We start from the raw sequence: 22,157 nt of genomic DNA on the forward strand, positions 1-22,157 counted from the left end.
TTATTTTAGGATAAATTTTATTGCAAAAATGTCAATTATTTTAAAACAGGGAGTATAAAAAAAAAGGGGAAATTTGTAGTTATAAAAAAAAGGGATATTGTGTGCTATTGAGTACCTAATTATAAAATATTTTTCAATTTTTTGTCTATAAATACAAGATTTTTTTTTTCAAAATTCAACGTGCATTAATGATTTTTATTTTTTACAAAAATATCTCATGTAAAGTACATTGAAAGACGTATATTATGTTTCTCTCTTATGATATCAATAATATCAATAAATGTAGAGATAAATATGAAAAAATAACACCAGTTTTTGATAAATTTATTACCACCAATTTTTTTAGTATCATATGATTTTTGTTGGAGATGTTTATAGTAAATAATAGATGGCGTATTTATTATTTTTACATGTATTTTCAAGATAATCTTTTTCTCTTTATGACTTCCTTAAATAATATCTTTATAAAATTTACTAGCATGAACTTTAAACTATTTTTTTTTTAGAGAACTTTAAACTATTTATCTACAATGTTTTTAAACTTACCTTAAGTGGGGAAACTCGCGTTCAAGCTCTAGTAAAACTCCAATAAAACTGTAAAAAAAATTGTTCAACATATAAAAGAAATTATTTATAATTAAAAAAATTATTTTCAAATTATTTACTAATAAGTTAACAGTACATTTGGTTGTAGGAGGTGGCCAACAACCATGACTTTGTCGGAGTTCTACTGCCACCAATGGTGGGGTGTCAAATGGATATATACCTATAATTACTCATTTCAAAATTGGTGACATTGATTGAGTTTTATTATGTATTAAAAGTATAATAATTGATATGTCAGGTCTATTTCAACAAATTGAATTCTCAGAGCATCTACAATGGAGACTCTCATCTTTGAGGTCTTAAATGGGTCTCATATTGACACATCACTTTTTAATAATTTTTTAATAATAGTACCTAATAACTACTCAACCACTCAAATTGAGACCCTCTAACAAAAGGTCTAATTGGGTCCCATCAATATTATTTATTTAATACAATATCTATTTTAATACACTTTTTAATTATTATTTTAATAAAAAAGTGATGTGGATCCATTTAAGAATGAGGTCTTAATTAAGAACTTCCATCTTTTAAGACCCTCAATTTTTTTTTTTCTACAATGGAGGTACTTATTAGGTACGAGGTCTTATATGTTTAAGACTCTTCCATTGTGGATGCTCTTACTTAGCTCCAAACGTCTTTTTCTTTTAGATTACCATGTAATTATAAGTACTAAATTTCTACCATGTTTAACATTGACTAATCTCCATAGAAACTTATGGAACACGCAAGGTGATTATCCACTTTCAACCAGGTTTTTTTTTTCCATACTAAACACCCTTTTCTATTGTTTTATTTTATTGTTATAGTTCAAATTTGAAGTTGGAAATTTTAATGGAAGTAATTAATTACATGATAATAAGGGACGAAAAGTTGCAATTGGCACGGCAGTCAGCTCTCTCAAAAATAAAATTAGCTGAATATGTGATACCTCTAAAAAAGAGAAGCTAAATATATGAAGAGAATAATATGCGAAACCCTATAAAAAAAATAAAAAAAAAAAGAAGCTAAATATGTGAAGAGATTAATCTATATGCACTAACAGTGTTTTTTTTTACATATATATCCAATCAAATCATGCCAAATAAATATTTATTGAGATATTCAAACGACTTAAAAAAAGTTGGACATATTTAAGGAACTAATCTAAGAAAGTGGCCTTGTCGTGTAATTTGATTGGATGCATTTGTAAAATTTTGATGAAACAATGAGAATACACATAAACATAAAAGTAATGAAATATTAATAATACAGTCAGTAATACATAATTTAAAAATTACACTGGAGTAATGAAACATGAACATGAGAAATAATAGACCCAATGATGATATATTGATTCAGAATAGATAAAACTTGAATAAATTGTCAGCACCATTTCGAGAAATGAATTGTCTTGCTTGCCTCACAACAAAGTGGGATATTTAGCATCTAGAAAGTCTCTAAGGGTACGAGCAGCTTTATGACCACCCATTATTTCAGCTAGCTTTTCTACCGGAAGAAGTGCAAGTTCTGCCAAACTTTTACACCCATCCATTATGGCCCTATAATTAGAATCTGTAACACCTGGAAGTCGTCTTAGAAACTCCACAGCCGATGTGTTGTAATTTTCAGCCCTGTGATCACAGCATTAACCCCAAAATTTACATTAGGAACAGAAAATGAATCAGTGTTTAGAAACTCATAAGTGACACATTTTGATAGAAAGACTCCGACATCCTGAGCTCTATAGTTTAAATGTTTGTGCAGTCATGCATGGAACCCGTGCATATTGATAGGCAAGGAAATATTCTTGTTGAGACATGGCAATTCTAATTAGTGAAAAAATTGCCTAAAATTATATAAAGCCTACACAAATCAATATTTGCTAGCAACGTAATAAGCCTATATCACATGAGCATGGAAACAAGAGATGCACCAACATGGCTTTAAAACTATGGAGAAAACAATCCATTAATGTTTCGTACAATTACAATAAGTTTATATGCAAGATGAGATTCACTTTTCATTTCACCCTTGGTAGCATGAAGCTACTTTAGAAATATAAAACTAAGAAATAGCAACTTACCTCACGTCACTTTCCACAATTCCTTCTTCTGAGGGGACACCCACTCTCATTGCTTTTGTTTCATCTGGTTCATCTTGATTTGCCTTTAGTGAAGCAAATATTTCAGAAGTTGCATGCAAACTTCGAGACCAGATTATACGTAGCCGGGGAAAATGTAGAGCAAGTAATGACAACTTTGATATAATGCTATTGGGTGTCACATCATCACCAATATCACTGGCAGACTGGTAAAGATATCCATGACAGATCAAATGTCATTAGCTATTCCACAAAACAAATGCTAATCGAGCAGTACATTTTAAATATATCCATGTATGATGTAGCTTGTTTGAGTAATCATTTATATATATATTTTTTTTCATTTTCATTTTCTCTTTTTTTACCAGCAATGAAAAAAAACAATAACTTTCTACCAGCACACAAGTCATACTAAAATTCAAACATTATGCCCAGTGCCCGGATGTTTAGTACTAATTTGGACCAAAATAGTAACGGCAAGCATTCTTACAAATGGGTTGCCTGCCTGCCAAAACAACATCCCACCCCCCTGAATATGAACAAGTCATTGATAGTAACAACACAGTAAAAGCAGAATATAGAGTTGTATACTAGTCAGCAAACCTGAAATGAGAAGCTCTTATCCTGTGAAAACTCTATCAAGAGCACTGGTATTTTATAATATCGCGCCATTGTTTCCACCTGGTTGTATAGACGACCTGATGTGAAACTCTGGAAGAGATCCTGAATACTTTTTCTTTCCACACAAATTAATGGTGATAGGATATAGTCACCAACTTCAAGGGTCACCGGAATTATGCGCATTCCCTTTTGATGAAGAATATTTGGAAGGCTGCTCATGAATTCCCGCATGTCCACAATGATCTGAAATGTTGCAATTCCCAAACTATAAAGTCCATGGCAAGTATTTGAGGCATAGAATAGATAGACATCAAAGATAAGAAAATATCACAAACCTGCATTTCTTTATCAACCTCCTTTCTCCCACCTGCTTTTCTGGTTATTGAGTTCTGGGTAGTATTTAAATCTGAATCTAGGGTAGAATTAAATCCTAAACCATGCCCACTCTGATAAACAGCAGGCCAAAAGCACCAATCAGAAAAGAGAGGAAAACAATGTAAGACGAAAGTTAGTATAGGCTGATCACTTTCCATGCCCATTATCCACATTCCTAAACAGAAGGCAGCCATTTCCAGAACAATGGACCAAAGCAGCAACCAAAATCAAAAAGAAAAACATGAGGGAAACAACTATAGTAAAACAAACCTGGTCAATTGGAATCATCATCATAGATTTTTGTCTGATCAAAGATTCAAATGCTCCATTCTCTCTACGTATACTTGCCTCAAACTTCTGAACCTCGGTAGAATCTTCATAGAAAATAAAGTATACCTTTAACCTTTTAGAGGGGTTCTCAGCTTTGTAGACTTCGATTTCTCTTACAAAGGTCATGTCTGGATGGTAAACGACGATTATAGAGGGCTTTAATATGTCCAGTATAGGCTGATCACTTTCTAGGGCATAAAAATGTACTGGCGGTAGTGGCTTCCCATCTCTTGCCATGGCATCAGGAAAGGTATGCCTCCGAAGAACTGCATCGTCTACAGATATCCCCCCGTGTTTGGTTTCACAAACTCTATCAGTACTGACAGCACTAGTTTCACCCATGTGGGCTTTATTTTTTGAATCGGACATCCCAGTTTTGCCACTTGTCACTTCCTCCTTATTGTTACTCTGAACACCAGAGCCATCAATAATGATTGGGCCATTTCTATTCCCCAATTTTCTCTTGCCTTTTCCACGAACATGTCCACCCAAATCAGACTGAGGAGTATCTTCAACAACATGATTTTTTTCAGCAAGATTTCGCAGTTTTGAAGCTGCTGCCAGAAGTGCATCATGCTCCTGCTTATTGATGCCGCCAGTTTCTGTATTCTGTGCAAGGGATATGGGAGTGACTCCATTAAGAATCCCAAAACCCTTAGGATCCTTTGGCTTCTTTTTCTTATGCACTACATCACGCAGTTGTACTTTGTTCAGTAAGTACTTCTTCCATTCATCTTGCATGACCTTCACAATCAAAAAACAATAGACAAAATATGAAAGTCAGTTTCTTCATGTCTTACTCTTATAGACTATCAACCAGCAAAAACTGAAGGAACCAAGAATAGCACACTTCCATCATAATCACAAAAAAGTAAAGCATTAGGCTATACACAGTAGAAACATATAAAACAATAAGTAATTTTACATACAATTATAGAAGAAGCATTTAAACATTAAAACACAAGAACTAATGAGAATCACATTGAAGATGATAAAAAAACTGCTTCAATAGCCTCACAACCTTTTGCTACAGACTACAGTCAGTACAAGTGCACATCCAATCACTGCCAATAAAATTGAACGAAAGAGTTGCCAATATTCAGTCAATCGCTGCTACAGATTGAAGTTATGAAAACTCATCTAGTATTCTAGTAAAGCCAGATTATATGTATCCACAAATTTCATAAAATTAAAGAGCAATTACTTGTCCCATTATGTTATTTCCACTTTGAATAGAATCCATGGTAATCATCACATATCAGAATCATGAACTGCAATGAAAAGAAACGATACCAAAGCTCACAGGCAAAATACTGATTTGCAGATTTTCATTTTGCGCATTCAAATCTCTCTCTAAATCTTCTATTAACCTTATTATCCAAAATTGCCATCAACAATGCATATTCCATATTATCTTGCCTCAGATTCATAATATTTCAAAGAAACAAAACTATCAGAACAAACTCTTTTTAAGTTTTTCAGCATAGAATTGGTTAGCATGAGTTTGGCTATGTGCAACGAAGCTGATGAGCTACTAGACCATACAAAATTGACTACTGTCACTGTTAAATCAAGTGCGGAATTACACTCAGATCACACCTTATTTTATAAGAAGACATAAACAAAGACAACCTTTTTCGGATTGTTGGTGATGCATTCTTCAAGCTGCAAGCATGACCTTTCATCTTTACATGCCACCAATACAATGCCATTGTCGGTGTCTTCACCTTCAGCCAAGACTTCTTCCCTCAAAATGCCTTGCTTTCGTCTTTCCTCCTCTACCTCTTCAAGGATATCCTATATTGATATGATCAAATCAAGATTCAGCCAAAAGTATCCAACATTTATCAAATTAAACTATTTTTCCACAACCCACTTCATCCTATTTTGAAAATCCGAATGAACCTAGAAAAGTATTAGTCAAATCAAAACAAAGCCGTCTGTCTCGCATTCCAAATCAAATAAAACGATGATAAGCCAGAGACTTTCTAGAATAGGAACTCACTGACTCACACGTAAGACCTTCCACTTTGGTGCTTCTTCCAAGACTTCCTCCAATACTATGCCATGATTTGAACTGGTTGAGGCAGTGACATCAGCTGCCACACAAGCATGCAAAGCAAAATTAAGAAAAAAAACAAATGCAGTCGATGGCACATCTCATTTCCTTTCTGCCTCTTTTATTTTTTTAAATGCTAGTGTTTCATTTAATTAAGCAAAGCCAAAATCACAACCTATGCAAGATTAAAGAACCAAAGAAAACATAATGATAAGTTATTACCTTCTTCGGTGTCTTCGTTATCCCCCTTGGCTTTTTTCTTTTTGTTTTTGACATTCTTACTAGACTCGTTCAATTTCACACCATCTGATCTCACAAGATGATAAACACGTTTCTTTGCATAGTCAAATATCTTATAGCTTGCCTCTGCAAATATCCAAACCGAACGAAAACTTTCCGACACTCTGAGTGTATCCAAATATTTCAAGTAAGTCACCGCATCATACCTATCAGTAAAAAACCACACAACAATCAGTGCTCATGATCAAAAAAGGGTCTGCAGCCGCAATCAATAGCTCATATCGTCTAAGATCATCTAACTAAAAAGACATGTTTGGTAACCGTCATTCTCTCACGAGCTTATAGCTTATTTTTACTGGCTTATACCATTTTTTGATAAGCTAATTCAAATAGCTTATAGCTTAAACCTTATAGCTTATGATTTTTCTCTCTAAATTTTACCCTTGTTCTCTTAATTGAAGAAAATTAAATATCAATTGAACATATCTTTTTTTTTTATGTTATTTCATATTCATAAGCTAGTTCAACCGCTATCAAACACTACAAATTCAATCAGCTAGCTTATCCGCCATAAGTTCGTCTCCTATAAGCTAACTTATCCGTTATTTTTCACCAAACAGAGCCCTAGTCTACAAAATTCTCTATAACCGCAATTGAAACCACATTGCACCGTAATTCTCCGCAATACAAAGAACAACAAAGCAACTATTACTACAACCGCAAGTTAAAACATCGAAAATCAGATAAAATGCAGATGCAATGAGAGAACAGACAACAAAAATAACCTGACTAGATAATCCAACAACTTCCTCAACGTCTTAAGATCAGAAACAAGCTGCTTAGTCTTCTTCCCCAAAGTATGCCAAATTGGATCCAACTGTCTCCTCACAATCTCATCAAACGACTTAAACAACCCATTCTCCACAGTCAAATCCTCCACATCAACCTTATTCGTCTTCCTCATCTCTTTCAAACACGCATCCATAACCTCGACAATAGCTTTCTGAATCCCCACCATATACTTCGTCATCGGAACCCTAATATCCACCACATCCGGTGGATCCCTCTCAAGCTCTTGACTCACATAAACCTGAAATCTCGGCCATAAATGTAACTTCCGTAACCCTAAACACTTCATCGTCCTCTCCGCCTTCGCAAAACCAGAAACCATCGCCTGAGGACGATCAGAAAATGCTCTAACATACGCATCGCGATTAAACGAACGGAAAATTCTTACAATAAACGCTTCGGTGGAAGTTTCGGAAATTGAATGTGCATTGAGGATTAACATACCGGAGATTGTTGATGTAGGGAGTTTGTTTGTTAAAAGATCGACGATGAGGATTCGAGGAGTGATGAAACAAACGTGGCCGGAGGAATAGAGAGAGTGACGGTGGTTAACGGGGAGATCGGCAGTGATTTCTGTCGGGATTTGGTGAAGTTGGGGGTTTAGGGTTTTGAGATGGAAATTGATTTTGGATTTGAGAGTTGGAGAAGGAGAGAGAATGAGAAGAGTGCCCTGTGAAGAAGAGTGGAGAAGGAGAAGAGATGAGATGAGTTTTGATAAGGAGAGACCTGATGAGAGAATTGTGAGGCCGCCATTGGTGTCTTCTAGAAGCTCTGTGATTATGTGTTCGTGGAATTGAAGAACCATTGATGAATAATAATGGATGCAAATTGAAGAAGTTCGAATTTGATTTGATTATTACTGAGAAAAAATTTAGGTTTTGAACTGCAAATTCTCGAAGGAATGAAGCATTCCAAGTTTCAACTGCAAAACCAGTGAACCGCGAAAATGTGAACTGCGAAACTGTGCCCGCGAAATTGTGAAGAAACTTGTTATTTGGAGTAGTGCTATTAGTACACTCTTTTTTTTTTTGCTAATACACCTTCTTATTGTTGAAACTTGAAAGTATGTGTGTAATTCGTGTTCAACGTTTAAAATTTTAACGAATTATGGAAAAATGTTGAAAATAGAGTTAGTTAATCACCAATTGATTTTTATTTCAGTTATGATGTAATGTGTGGAAGTGTAAATGTGTACTAGTTAGTACAGAAGTGATTAACAATAATAAACAACTTATCCAAAAAATTAATAATAATTCATTTTCTCAAAACTCTTTTTTTTTTTTTTTAAATGTATGTGTTGTCTCAATAAAAGTTAATTTGTTCCAACATCTGTCATCAAGAACATTGTTCAAGTCATGTAAGTGTTTAAATTACTACGCAATCAAGTGGACAATTTTCAATGAATCTTACCATATTGGATGGAAAGAACTATGACAAATGGTGATAGCAAATGAAGGTTGTGATCGGTTATCAAGATGTATGGGATTAAGTGAAGAATGGTGCCGCACCCATCATTGAAACCTTTCCATTTCTTATTTATCTTAGGCTTAAATATGCAAACTGTCCCTGTAATTTGGGCTCATTTTGATTTTTGTCCCTGTCAAAAAAAAAAATTAATTACATCACTGTAAAAAAAAATTTGTTTTAAAAATGTCTCTGGCCCCACTTCGCTAGTGATGTGGCATGGGTTTTGCCACGTGGCAGTCCACATAATTAAAAAATTAAAATTAATTTTAAAGTTTTAAAAATTATTTTTTTAAATTAAAAAATATGAAAATAAATTCAAAAATCATTAAAAAAATCGAAAAAAAACTGTTAAAATTAAATTTTCGACTTTAATTTTTTTTAATTTGAAAATTATATTTTTTTAAAAATCATTTCATTTTTTTCAGAAATTTATATGATAAAAATAATTTCATAAAATTATTTTAATTTTTTTAAAATGTTTTTTTTATATTTTTAAATTTAAAAAAATAATTTTTAAAACTTTAAAAATAATTTTAATTATGTGGACTGCCACGTGGCCCAAAACGTTGCCACATCACCAGCGAAGTGGGGCCAGGGACATTTTTAAAACAAAAAAAATTTTACAGGGATGTAATTAAAAATTTTTTTTACAGGGACAAATATCAAAATGAGCCCAAATTACAGGGACGGTTTACATATTTAAGCCTTTATCTTACCATTATTTTCGCTCATCTAAATTTAGGGTCAAAATCATATGGTTCTAGAATTTTGATGAAGGCCAAAATTACAATTAAGCAAATCTTAAATGTTTCTGTTTGATCAATAAATATTTGCTTTTAAAAAAATTGGAGACGTATTTAGTGGAAATATTGGAGTTCTTACATTTGGCAGACAATCACTTTTGGAAGCGTAGAGATGGCAGAGAGCCAACAATTTGTGATAAAACTCCTTTTAATTTATTGTTAATTTTATAAATTTACAATGGTTTGAATATATACATGATTAATAAGTTGACAAAAATGGTTACCTATATTATGGAGAGTTGTATTCTATCATAAAAAAGATCAAGGAGAGTTGTAGTCATTTCTATTCATCTGAGAATGATATACACCTCCATAGAGCATTCAAGTTTTTTGATAAAAATCAATCTCGGTATATTGAACTTGAGGATAATTAAGTAAGCTAACTCTTCATTTAAGACAAGACTCTGTTATCATTCCCTTGGCCCATCATGGCATAACCTTAGCAAAAAAGAATCACATAAACGTAGAGGTCTGTTCAATTTTCACCGGGCATAACAGTACCATGTTCTACTAGTTCGATAGAGGTCTCATCTGCAAGCAAATACATAAGTTACAATCACTCACCACCAAGTTATTATATTGAAGATTGAACCAAAGACATAAGACTGATATTATCTAAGAAATCTACTTGCCTACTTGGTGTGTCACAAGAACAATGTTCATGCATTGCTATATAAAAGGTCTCAAAACATAAAACTGGTTTAATAAACAGCAACATTTATTTATGACCACCTGTTTGATCATGACATACAATTCATCAGTCCACCCCAAAGCACTTGAGAAGGAGTTGATCCAAACAAACTGAATTCTACGTCAATTTGAAACATAAAAAAATCATAAATTTGACTACATGCAATAAACTAGCACTTGGCAACTACTCCCCAGTAATGTATGAACAGAATTTTGAGAGGAGGAAACAATAATAACACACAGGTTTTCATTCAAGATTAGATTGTTTTATTTAGTCAAGATAATCAATGTTTCTTTTTATGCTTAGGAATGAAAGCACGCTATCAATATTAGAACTAGTAAACACATTTTCTTAAAACATGATTGATGAAAGCATGAAGAAAGTATATATATTATAAGAAGCTTCAATTACAAACTTTAGAGCAAACATATCCAAGAAACACTAACTAATATTCGAAGTTCAAACCAATTTATGTCATCCAGTTCAGAGTGATAGATTTGATCATTAGAGCATCAAGATGACATATTTCAAATCAACACTAACTAATAGATATCAGAGCAAAAATAAAAAAAAGTTAACAAAAAAAAATCAAATAATTAACATGTAATCACAAAAAGGAGAATAGAATGCATAACAGAAAATGTTTACTGTCTTCGAAACTAATTTCGAATCATCCCTTAATATGAATTGCAATTTTGTAATCAGTTTAATCTATCATTTTATACACTTTCAATCTATCTTGCAGTTGCTAAAAGGTGATCCTTTTTAAAGGTTCTGTGTTATGACGCAAGATATATACTTGATCATTTGTGTTGAAATGAACTAGCTCACTCACTCCATCTTTAGCGAGGTCTCTAAGAAAATGAAATCTCAAATCTATATGTTTAACGATTGAATTGTTTTCCGGAAATATTTGGAGAAGAATAGTTTCTACATTGTTAAAGATAATAGAAAAAGAGAGTAACAATATTTTTTACTTAACTACTACTCACCTTGCTCCCTAAAACTAAATTCTTCTGTTTTGTCATCTCTCTGTGCTGACTATCGATTACTCATACCCTAGTAATATAGGCCTTGGTCTAACTCTAATTAGAATTATAAGAAAGACAGTATAATTTTGGTCAATTGCTAAAACAAATAGCATATGAGAAAGGAAAACAACCCAAGAACAAAGTCAAACATCTCTCTAGTAAATCAAAAGTATATGCAACAACATAATACCGCAAGAGTGCAAGCACATTTCCATGGTACTAATAAAAAACTCAATCACATAAATAAAAAGTAGACATATAAGAACTATTGCAACTATATGCCCTAATTGTCGTCAATCAAACACGAATTTGCATGTTGTTGAGGCCCTTGGCAACGAAGCTAACTTCAATAACATTTGATACTTTGCTTTTCTATTTCTTGAAGAGGTACTCTTAATTGTCATGGTATTCAACACTTTTGAATTCTGCATAATATATTTTGCAAATTGAAGTCCAGATTCTGTGCTGCTTTTATGGTCATTAAGCAAGCATGTTCTGAGCTGTGTTGAAAGGCATTTCGGAACAATGATCGGATCTATCCAATTATACACAACCTCTTCTGCATTCCTATGATCCTGTCAACAATTCAAATATCTTTTATAAAATAAAATATGTGACAAAGAGTTGAGGTAAAAAGAAAAAGAAAACGTTGGGCATCAACAAAACCTCATGAATGGTAAGATTTAGAAGTTTTGGACAACATTCTAGTATTTCTAGCAGCCACTTCCACTTCTCACAATGATTATGTTTGAGGATAAGCTCCATGTTGGTTAGATTGTTAATCTTGGGCCAGTGATAATTGCAGCAAAGTTTGGCGTCCTGTTGTGAATTACACATGCATAAAAAATATCATGAAGAAAATAATTTCTAAATCACAAACAACTTAATTAATTAAAATTGATAACCATACTATTCTTACCAGTTCTACACGCAAAACTTGAGCCTCTTCCATGCAAAACCAAGTGATTAAGAACATCAAATGACGTGGCATTATTTTGGTAATGTTTGCTCTGATAAACCTTGGCAAGCTTTGCATCTTCTCCCGTAAAACAAACTTACCTTGTGAAAGAATCCACCGACTGTTGTTTATTTGTAACGATTCTGCTTTCAATTCCTCTAGAACGGGACATCCTAAAAGAAGGTTTAGGAGGTCTTTAACACGTTTGAAACGTAGACAAGACAAATGAAGAGTTTTGAGGAGAGGAAAATTCACAACCACTTGAGAAAGATCATTCACTTTTCCAAATGAAGAACGACGAGTGTTTTACAACTGAAAATGCAAGGAGGTAAATTGAAGTTAACCCTAATGGCAATTTCAAGATTGATACTCTCGATTCTTCCTCGCTGCGCAGCAGCATAGACAAATTGATCGATATCATGTGAGTGAAGGCCAGAGGCTTTTGAACAATTGAGATGGAACGATTGGAGAGGTAAAGTGATGTCTCGTGAGAGAAAGACAAAGGGCACAAAATCGCAAAAGAATGTGAAGTTTTGGAAAGTTTTGTCTTCAAAGTAGAGAGTGAGAACTGATAGCCATATATAGTTTGTTCCATCTCTTTGAGAGTATGCTTGTGGTAGCAGCAAATTTAGTTGAGAGAAAAAGAAAGGATGTGACAGAGAATTGGGTCTGGTAAGACGCTAAACCTATCTTCAGTTGGAATTGGTCGTGACATCTCTCAAACTCAAACCCTATTCCAAAACCAAAGTTCTAATCAAAATCTGTGTGTATATAAATTCATAAAGGTCAACAGAGCTGCTTCCATCATTCACGTTGAGGTCGATGAAAAAGAAGCGCTTATAATTTTTATCAATCAGAACACTTAGAAAGTGATCTAAGGTAGACTCAAACATTGATTTGTTTGTAACAGATTCAATGTGTAAGGGACTACCAAAACTATTAGTTATTGCAAACAAGATAGTGGGCCTTCAATACTCATGTAAAAGTCCATGTATTTTCAACCAAACTTGAGCTGTGGTGTTCTTTTGAATACTAGGGTTTAAATTAGTGGTACATGCAATTGATTTGAGTTAAGGGTTAAGGAGTTTGAGATTTAGGGTTCAAGTCATGCCACAGAGAAATAAATTTATATTATATATGCTCCCATTCAATGAAAATGCCCCCATTCAATGGTGATTTTGGCAAAGGTATGTATCAACTGCAATCTTCTCAGCTCTCCAGTCTGGTTGGGAAGATAACAAATATTGTTATCAAAATCACGACTTAAGTCCCAAAACCCAGATTTTTGCGACTTTGCGTAGCTTCAACAACTTAAATCCCTAGCAAAGTCCCAAAAACAGACAAACTCCTATCAAAATCGCACAAAATCGTGAAATCCGTTCAAAATCGCAGGATTTTGATGGATTTTGAAGGATTTTGTTCATTTTTTTAAAAAGGGTCAATTATTGTCCCAGTTCGTAAATTGACTCGATTGACAATAACAAACTCGTTTGCATTCCAAATTGACAAGCAGCGCACGTAGTCAAGTTTTTCTCCAATTTTCTTCAAGTATATTATATAACTGCATGATTGAAATGGCCTAGCCTCGGGTGCTTGAGTAACAGTATCAAGAATTGATTTTATAACTGAAGATTCCCTAGATTGCATTAACAGATTTGAAACTTAATATGACTAGTGCCTTCATTAACTCTGAAAATCCTAATATTGTAAGATATATGACTAGTGCCTTCATTATCAATACAAGAGCACTTGCCACAAATAGTTAGTTGATCACCTCTCGCATTATAAGAAAGAAAGAAAAAATCATTGTTTCGGTTGATTTAATAAATTGATGTATCTAGTCTATATTATATATCAAATACATAAGTTATCAATTCAATAAACCTAAAAAATGGTTTTTGCTTATAATAATAATCACACTCTGTAATATCTAAATCGGTATAGCGACTGTTTGTTTACGCGTTTAGCCACCTCAAACGCGTGTTTTTACCGGTAATCGTGGTTTTTGTCACTTGCAAACATGTTTGGTTTTTTTCACCAAGAACTGGTTCTGTCTCCCAAACTCCATTCTACCAAAAGCTAGGAATCCTAGCTTCTGCGGTGAATCAAAATCGATTCTCAATTTGCTGATGAGTTACGGTTACAGAATAGATTTTATTCCTTTATTGCCCTTAACAACTATCATCACCAAATCACCCAGATCTACCTCTGCTGTTGTAATTCATGTACCAAATCACCCAGAAGACATTTTAGTAATCTACAAATCGATCACTAATCTGCATTAAATCACCCAAATCTATCCTGTAGTTGTTGAACAAGGAAGGAAATTTATTTGATGATCAAAAATGGATAGAAAGTGTGAGAGATGGGTAAAAAGAATTAATAGAATGGAAAAAGAAAATTGAGAAATAAGAGAATGAAGGGAGAAGAATTTTGAAATTGTAGAAGGAGATATGGTAAAATCAATTGAAGGTTTTGGAGAAAAGAAGAGTGGGTAGTGAGGACAGGATTTAATTTTTTAGTTCTATTGTTTTTCTACAATTGGGTTGCAGGGTTATTTTTCATTATTTGTTAGGGTTAATTAAGTTTTTGGTCCCTATAAATATCTGCAGTTTTGTTTTTAGTTCCTATAAAAATAAATCACACTTTTTAGTCCCTACAAAATTTTCTGTTAGTGTTTTTAGCCCCTGTTAAATTAAATTTGTTTAATTATGTTTAAAATTCTAAATTTTTGAAAGATTTTTTACATACATGTTCATAACATCGTAAGACACTCTTTTATAAAAAAATTTAGTTTTTTAACATGTAATAAATTAAATATGAATTTTTTTAAAAGTAAAATTTTCAAGATTATATTAATGAAAATTTGGACCTAATAATAAAATTTTAAGTTACTTTTTTGCGGAGGAACTTTGTATAATATTCTAAGTAAGTATGTGAAAAATATGTTACAAATTTAAAAGTTTAAGTACAATTAGGCAAATTTTAATTTTACAAGGACTAAAAGTATGTGTTGATCCCTATTAAATTGAAATTTGTTTAATTATACTTAAACTTTTATATTTTTAAATGATTTTTAACAGACATGTTAAGAACATTATAATAATCTCTTTTATAAAAATATTAGAATTTTTTAACATGTAATGAATTAAATATAATTTTTTTAAAACGCAAAAATTCAAGATAAAACTAACGAAAATTTGGACCTAAAAATAAAATTTTGAGCTAATTTATTGCGGTGGAACCTTTTATAATGTTTTAAACAAGTATGTAAAAAACATTAAAAAATTTAAAATTTTAAGCATAATTAAACAAATTTTAATTTAACAGGGACTAAAAACACTAACGGAAAAATTTGTGGGACTAAAAAGTGTGATTTATTTTTATAGGGACTAAAAACAAAACTATAGATATTTATAGGGACCAAAAACTTAATTAACCATATTTTTTAAGTTGTTAAATTAAAAAAACTGGTTGCTATAGTTGGCAGGAATTTTTTACTATTGGGTTTTGGAGTATTAGATAATTTGGTTTCAATTAAAAGATATATCAGTCATTACACATTCAAAATTAATTTTGATTCAAATTATCCAAACAATATCAACCAACAAGAATCACTTCTAATTAAGTGTATCCAAACATAAATCAATTCACATTCAACTTATTTTTAATCAAAATCAATTCTCTCAAACTTAATTCTATCAAAATCAATTCTTCCTGCCGCCATCCCAAACACAGAGCGACAGTTGCTCAAAGTTTAATGTAAAAATGATATAGTGGCCCCCTCATGACCTAACAAACTAACCAGATCCTCCCCATTTTTGCAAAATGCATGTTAAGCTGTGATGAATCAACTTGAGTAGTGGGATCGAAAATAATTAGGGATGTTTGCGAATCGGTTTGGTTTGATTTTAAATAAACTTGATGTCCTGGTCGATCAAACATATACAGATTGAGTTGAGTTGGATTTGTATATTTTGAGATAAAATTCAAAACGAACAGATAAACAACAAATTGAATTGGACCGGATTGATTGGGTAATCCTACTCTATACTCTGTGTGATCTAAAAAAATTCTCAAATATTTAGGGGCTTTGTAAAAAACAGAAGTGTAAGGACCTCATAATTTTAGTGATTAACACACCATAAACGTGACGAAATGGAGGATCATATCTTCTTTTTTTTTTTTTTTTGACAAAGGAGGATCATATCTTTAAGAAATGATATATGTAGAACCATTTTTTTACAATTTTTGGACAACTTTCTCTCTCATGTTTACATGATGCTCTTATCCTCTCTCTTTCTTTTTTCTCTCTCCGTTGTTTTTGACCAATAAGAATAGAGAAAAACAAAGTTGTCAACAAAATTGTCATCAAATGAATGTCCAAATATCATTACTCTATCTTTAAACAAATTAAAAAATTAAAAAATTGGAGACAACTATTGCCGGAATGAGCCACCCCTATATCTGCCCCTATACTTAGATATATTGAGTGCAAATTAGAAGAAGGCTAGATAACAAGAGCACACAGTCAAAGTTTATAATCACACGACTTAATTAAGATCACGTATTTTAAGTGTCGGCTAGTAGATATCGTTTAAATTTCCTCTAATAGTGGTAAAAATTATCCTAGTTTACACTTTTTTTCTTGCACAACATTAATTCAATCAATAAGTAACGTTTAAAGCGCCTACAAGAATTATGTGCATAGGCATGCAGAAACTCTCCTAAAATTTATGAATTTAGCGTACGTGAGCTGTCTGAGTTAGGTGAATAATTCCAACAGAAACATGGATGATATACTAATATTTTTGGTGAAGTAAAATTTTTATTATCTAAGCTTAGATAGTTGGGATATTGATGAAATAAAATTATTTATTAAGAGTTTAGCTTAATTGATAGAAACATTATATAATATATGTAGGAAAATCTAACTTATTCATCTTAAAAACGTGAATTTTTAGTAATTAGAATATTTGACAAAAAAAAAAACATTACTCATATATGAGCGAATGATGTACGTGGACCTCCCAACATCGCTAGCATTTTCTATCACATCAAAAGTTGTTTTAGAAAAAGTAAAAATATTTTTACAATTATTTGGTGACAATTTTGTAACAACTCTCTTCTTATTGATAAACAACATATAGAAAAACAAATAAGAACATAGTATAAGTATGAAAGATGATTGTCCAAAAGTTGTGATAATATAGTTTTAAGATCATTTCTCTTTTAAAAGAAGAAAATGTTAAAGAGTGTTCTTAGGGCATTGGTTAAAAGGATAAAAATAGTAATATTGTATTGAGAAATGATAAAGAGTAGTGAATTTAACTTTTTAAAAGTCAAAAGATTATTGAATCCAATATAAATATACTACTTTCAATTTCTTTAAAAGCATTTGTTAGTATAACCCTCAAAAAAACAAAACACACACAAATCGTACGTGCTCTTAACTCCTCATGTCCCATAAGTACCATGAAGCTATAAACTAAAGCTTCCACTCTCACCCTCCCCAACTAAATAGTAATTCCGTACCCAAAAAAGCACAAAACAACATGAATCGTCACATTCGTACACCTATGATGAATTTTCAACAAGTATATCCTCATCTCTTTCAACAAGAGATTTCAAATTTGGGAAATTCTAGGTACGTGTTCTTTTTTCTACTTTAACTTGTCAAGTCCTTCAACATTTTTTTTCAGGAGAACTATTGCTAAATCATTATTTTTACAGTGTAATGAAAAAGGAAGAGCCTAGATGTGCACAAATGACAATTTTTTATGATGGGAAAGTAATTGTGTTTGATGATATTCCAGCTGAAAAAGTCAAGGGCATCATGGTCTTTTGCACCAAAGGAACTACTCCTACCTCTCATTCTCAAAACCACAACAATAACAACTATGCTTTCAGATTTGCTCAGAGTAACCCATCATTTCTTGCTATAAATTCAGCCAACAATTCTCTTCAAATGCCATCCACACCTGTTATTTATGGTAAAAAAATAGTTGGATATCTATTTGAGTGGATACGCATGTGCTTGATTTGTGTAATGATTTTATGTGTTTTTCATATTCATGACTTTCCTATTTATATATTCAGATTTACCAATGACTAGGAAAGCTTCACTTCATCGGTTCTTGGAGAAAAGGAAGGATAGGTAAACCATATCTCTCAAACAAATAAGAAAAATCTTAACTACAAATTACTGTTTGATTGTAAAAAAAGGATTAAACATATTTTTAATCCATACAAAATCATAAATTTTTAAGTTTAGTCCTTATAAAATTTTAGTCCTTCGATCCATAATATTGTAGTTTGTAAAAAAAAAAATCATAAATTGATAATTTTAGTCCTTATTTTAAAAACTTTTTACAAAAAAATTATATTTTTTAGTCCTCCAAAATAGTTCATATATAAAACGCAAATAGGAATTAAAAGTAAATAATATTTTTAAAGGACTAAACTTAAAAACTTATAATTTTGTAGGAACGAAAACCATATCTAACCGTAAAAAAAAATAAAGATAAAGGGTTAAATATATGTTTGCGGTGTTGAGTTAGTCTGAAAACTTTTTTTTGAAGAAGTTAGTCTGAAAACTTAAGAGGAGTGATAGTATATAATAGTCTCAAACTTTTTTTTGCTTGGTGTTTCTGTTCAGATTTACTGTATTTTTTCTTTTACCTTTCTTTTTACACTATATTTTATTATTTTTGGCAACTAACTCTAGTATTATTTAACTTAAATATATTTTATCAAAAAATATAAAATATATGAGTAAATACTTTGTAAAAAAAATAGTTTAATATCATATTTTTTATTTAAATTAATATATAGAAAATTTATTTATTTAAATGAAATAATATTTTTACATTTAGTATTGATCTACATACACATTCAATTATGTCCATTTACTTGTATTTAACTCTGTCCATTTTAGTAATTATACATTCAAAAATAATTTTGATCAAACATATCCAAACAACATTCAATTTGTTTAATCAATTTTAAATTATTGTATTCAAACATAAATCAATTCTCTCAAAATCAATTATGTCAGAATCAATTCTATCAAAATCAATTCTGTCAAAATCAATTCTATCTAAAACTGAATCAAACACACACTGAATCTCGACGATCAATTTGTAACATTACACTGTTATTAAATTGATTAAACAATTGAATGTTTTTGTAGAAATTTATTTCTTTAAAGCTTGAAATTTATCTCGGCGATCATGTGCCCTAATGCCAATTTATTTTTTTAAAGATTGAAATTTAATTTTTTTCTTTAAATACTTTGTTTTTGTAGAAATTTTAACATGTGCCCTAAGAACACAAGTTAACATAACTCTTAAATTATTATTACTAAAAATAATCTTCACTGTTAATTTGTAGTCAGATAATTGAAATCAATAATTTCTCTGCACAGAGGAAATGCATGTAATCAGAATCCAAGAAAATTATCCCCTTACTTTTTGTTTCGAAATAGTTTGAGTCGTGGCAAATTGATAAACTTTTTTTTTCTTATTATGATTTTTGTGATCCATATTTTTACTGATATCTTTGTTTATGTTTCTACAGAATTGCTGCTAGGGCACCATATCAAACAAGTAACCAAAAAAACCATAATAAGCCAATTAATGAATTCATGTCATGGCTCTCCTTGGCACCACAATCACCACAAGACCACAGATCAGAATGTAGCTCCAGCTCTGTGTTTCTTTAACTTTTCTTTGTTTAACTCTATATATCTATGAACTAAATGTTTGTGTATGTTGTGGCTCATGCTTATTAGTACCCATAATTAATTAAGAAGAGTGTAGTTCTGATTGACCCAAAAGAAGTCTAATTCTGGAAACCTCTACATTCACTGTATATGCATCTATTTAGCAGTGTTGTTATAGAAAATGTCCTCAATAATCAATATGATCATTCTTCTCTCCATATCAATTCTTCCATCAACACAAAGCTTTATATCGCTGCTAGGATTGTTCAAAAAATCATAAACTGAGTCGTACGTTCATAAAACCTAATTGTGTCTTTTAAAAAAAAAACTTAATTGTGACCGACATCAAAACAACCTAGTAATTGTTGAAATTTTAGGTCTAACTCATCCTTACCAAACTGACTTGTAAGGTGAGGATTGCCTCCTCTTTATATACTCTTCTCAAGAGTCTCTTATCTATCCAAGGTGAGACTTGGGTTTTTTCCAATACACCCCCTCACACCCAGCACTCTTTAGGCTTGGTGCGTGAATAGGTTTAGACGGCCCTTGAATTCGACAAGCTCTAATATGGTGTCAATTGATCGAGATTGAGCCATCATGAAGGAAGTAGTATAAATTAATCTGCCAAAAAAAAAATGAAAAACGAAAAAAGGGGGTAGGATGACGTCAAGTGAGAGGAAACCACCCTGAAAGATGATGATGCCATCTCAAATGGTGCCCTGTAAAGGAAAATAGGACATTTTAGATATTTATTTTCAATGTCGAAGAGTACATTGAATAATTTTTTTCAAAAGTAGGTCAATCAAAAAAAAAAAGTTGTTTTACCTCTCACATTTGCTCCACTTTTTAATCTTATAAAACATATAATTTTTCTACCTTGTTATTTGCGTGTGGCAAACCCTTGTCACTACCGGTCACTATTATAAGCAAAAATCTACAATTAGATTTATTCAATTAATGATGTATATGTTATTTATTATATATCAAATACATCATTTAATTAATGAATATAAAATGTTGATTTTTGTTTATAATAGTGATCGGAAAAAAAAAAGACATTTTTCGAGGGGTTCCTAGGACCTTGCTCCTCACAAAAGCAATTAATTTCCGTGGGGTTTGTGCCCCTGAAAAATATCTTTGTGAAACCAGCTTACTTTTTGGGTCTCTCTATTGGTGGTGATCCGCGTCGATTGATTTTTTGGGAACCTCTTTTGCGTAGTATTAAATCGAGATTGTCTGATTTCAATAGTCGGTTTTTATCGTTTGGTGGCCGGTTAGTTCTCCTAAAGTCTATCTTGACCTCTCTACCTGTCTATGCTCTTTCCTTCTTCAAGACTCCGTCAGGTATAATTTCTTCCCTTGATTCTATTTTTTCTAATTTTTTTTTGGGGGGATGTGAGGATTCTAGGAAGCTCTCGTGGGTTAGTTGGACCACTATTTGTTCTCGGAGGGAGTATGGAGGTTTGGGGGTGCGGAGGTTGCGGGAGTTTAATGTTGCGTTATTAGGCAAATGGTGTTGGCATTTGTTGGTTGAGAGGAGTAGTTTATGGTATAGGGTGTTGGTGGCGAGGTATGGTGAGGAGGATGGGAGGTTGGCGGTTGGGGCCCGGAGAGGTTCTTCTTGGTGGCACGCGATTGCTAATATTAGGGATGGGGTTTTGGGTGTTGGTGGTGGGTGGTTTCAGGAAGGAGTGTCTCGTCTGGTAGGGGACGGGGCTGATACTTTATTTTGGCATGATTTGTGGTTGGGTGCGGTGCCTTTTCGTGTGCGCTTTAGGCGCCTTTATGACCTGGCGATTGATAAGTCATGCACGGTCGCTCACATGTTCTCTAGTGGGTGGGATGTGGGGGGAGCGAGTTGGAGATGGAGTCGGAGATTGTGGGTGTGGGAGGAGGAGATGCTGGGGGAGTGTGCTATTTTACTTCGTAATGTTTCTTTGTAGATTGGTGTTAGAGATACTTGGAGATGGTTGCTGGATCACTCGGCAGGTTATACAGTCAGTAGCGCCTATCAGTTGTTGACTTCTCAGGATATCCCTCATGTCGAAGGTGCAGTTGCGTTGGTTTGGCATAATCATATTCCGCTTAAGGTCTCAATTTTTGCTTGGAGGCTGTTGCGGAATCGCTTGCCGACACGGCAAAATCTGGTTCATCGTGGAATCCTTTCAGATACTGCTGCTGGTTGTTTGTTAGGGTGCGGAGCTGTGGAGACTTCTCAGCATTTATTCATTTCTTGTGATTTTTATGGTTCATTGTGGTCTCTTGTTCGGGCATGGCTTGGTGTCTCTGGACCTGATCCCTGTATTGTTTCCGATCATTTT

The 22,157-nt window shown here is 32.6% G+C and overlaps 2 protein-coding genes across 2 annotated transcripts; one reads left to right on the plus strand and one right to left on the minus strand.

Moving 5' to 3' along the window:
• Positions 1–1,800: 1,800 nt before the first annotated feature.
• On the minus strand, positions 1,801–8,176 carry LOC11442992 (DNA repair endonuclease UVH1). Its single transcript, XM_003611343.4, has 9 exons — positions 7,100–8,176; positions 6,297–6,520; positions 6,029–6,114; positions 5,648–5,812; positions 3,956–4,759; positions 3,646–3,756; positions 3,293–3,553; positions 2,672–2,895; positions 1,801–2,219 (listed from the first exon to the last, which is right to left on the minus strand). The coding sequence occupies exons 1-9, from the start codon at positions 7,966–7,968 to the stop codon at positions 2,009–2,011; spliced, it is 2,955 nt and encodes a 984-aa protein (XP_003611391.1). The 5' UTR covers positions 7,969–8,176; the 3' UTR covers positions 1,801–2,008.
• Positions 8,177–17,544: 9,368 nt separating this feature from the next.
• On the plus strand, positions 17,545–20,056 carry LOC112421766 (protein TIFY 10a-like). Its single transcript, XM_024783349.2, has 4 exons — positions 17,545–17,760; positions 17,847–18,106; positions 18,213–18,270; positions 19,692–20,056. The coding sequence occupies exons 1-4, from the start codon at positions 17,669–17,671 to the stop codon at positions 19,834–19,836; spliced, it is 555 nt and encodes a 184-aa protein (XP_024639117.1). The 5' UTR covers positions 17,545–17,668; the 3' UTR covers positions 19,837–20,056.
• Positions 20,057–22,157: the final 2,101 nt, after the last annotated feature.

Source organism: Medicago truncatula, chromosome 5, assembly GCF_003473485.1.
Source record: "Medicago truncatula cultivar Jemalong A17 chromosome 5, MtrunA17r5.0-ANR, whole genome shotgun sequence".
In the NCBI taxonomy this organism is placed as follows: domain Eukaryota; kingdom Viridiplantae; phylum Streptophyta; class Magnoliopsida; order Fabales; family Fabaceae; genus Medicago; species Medicago truncatula.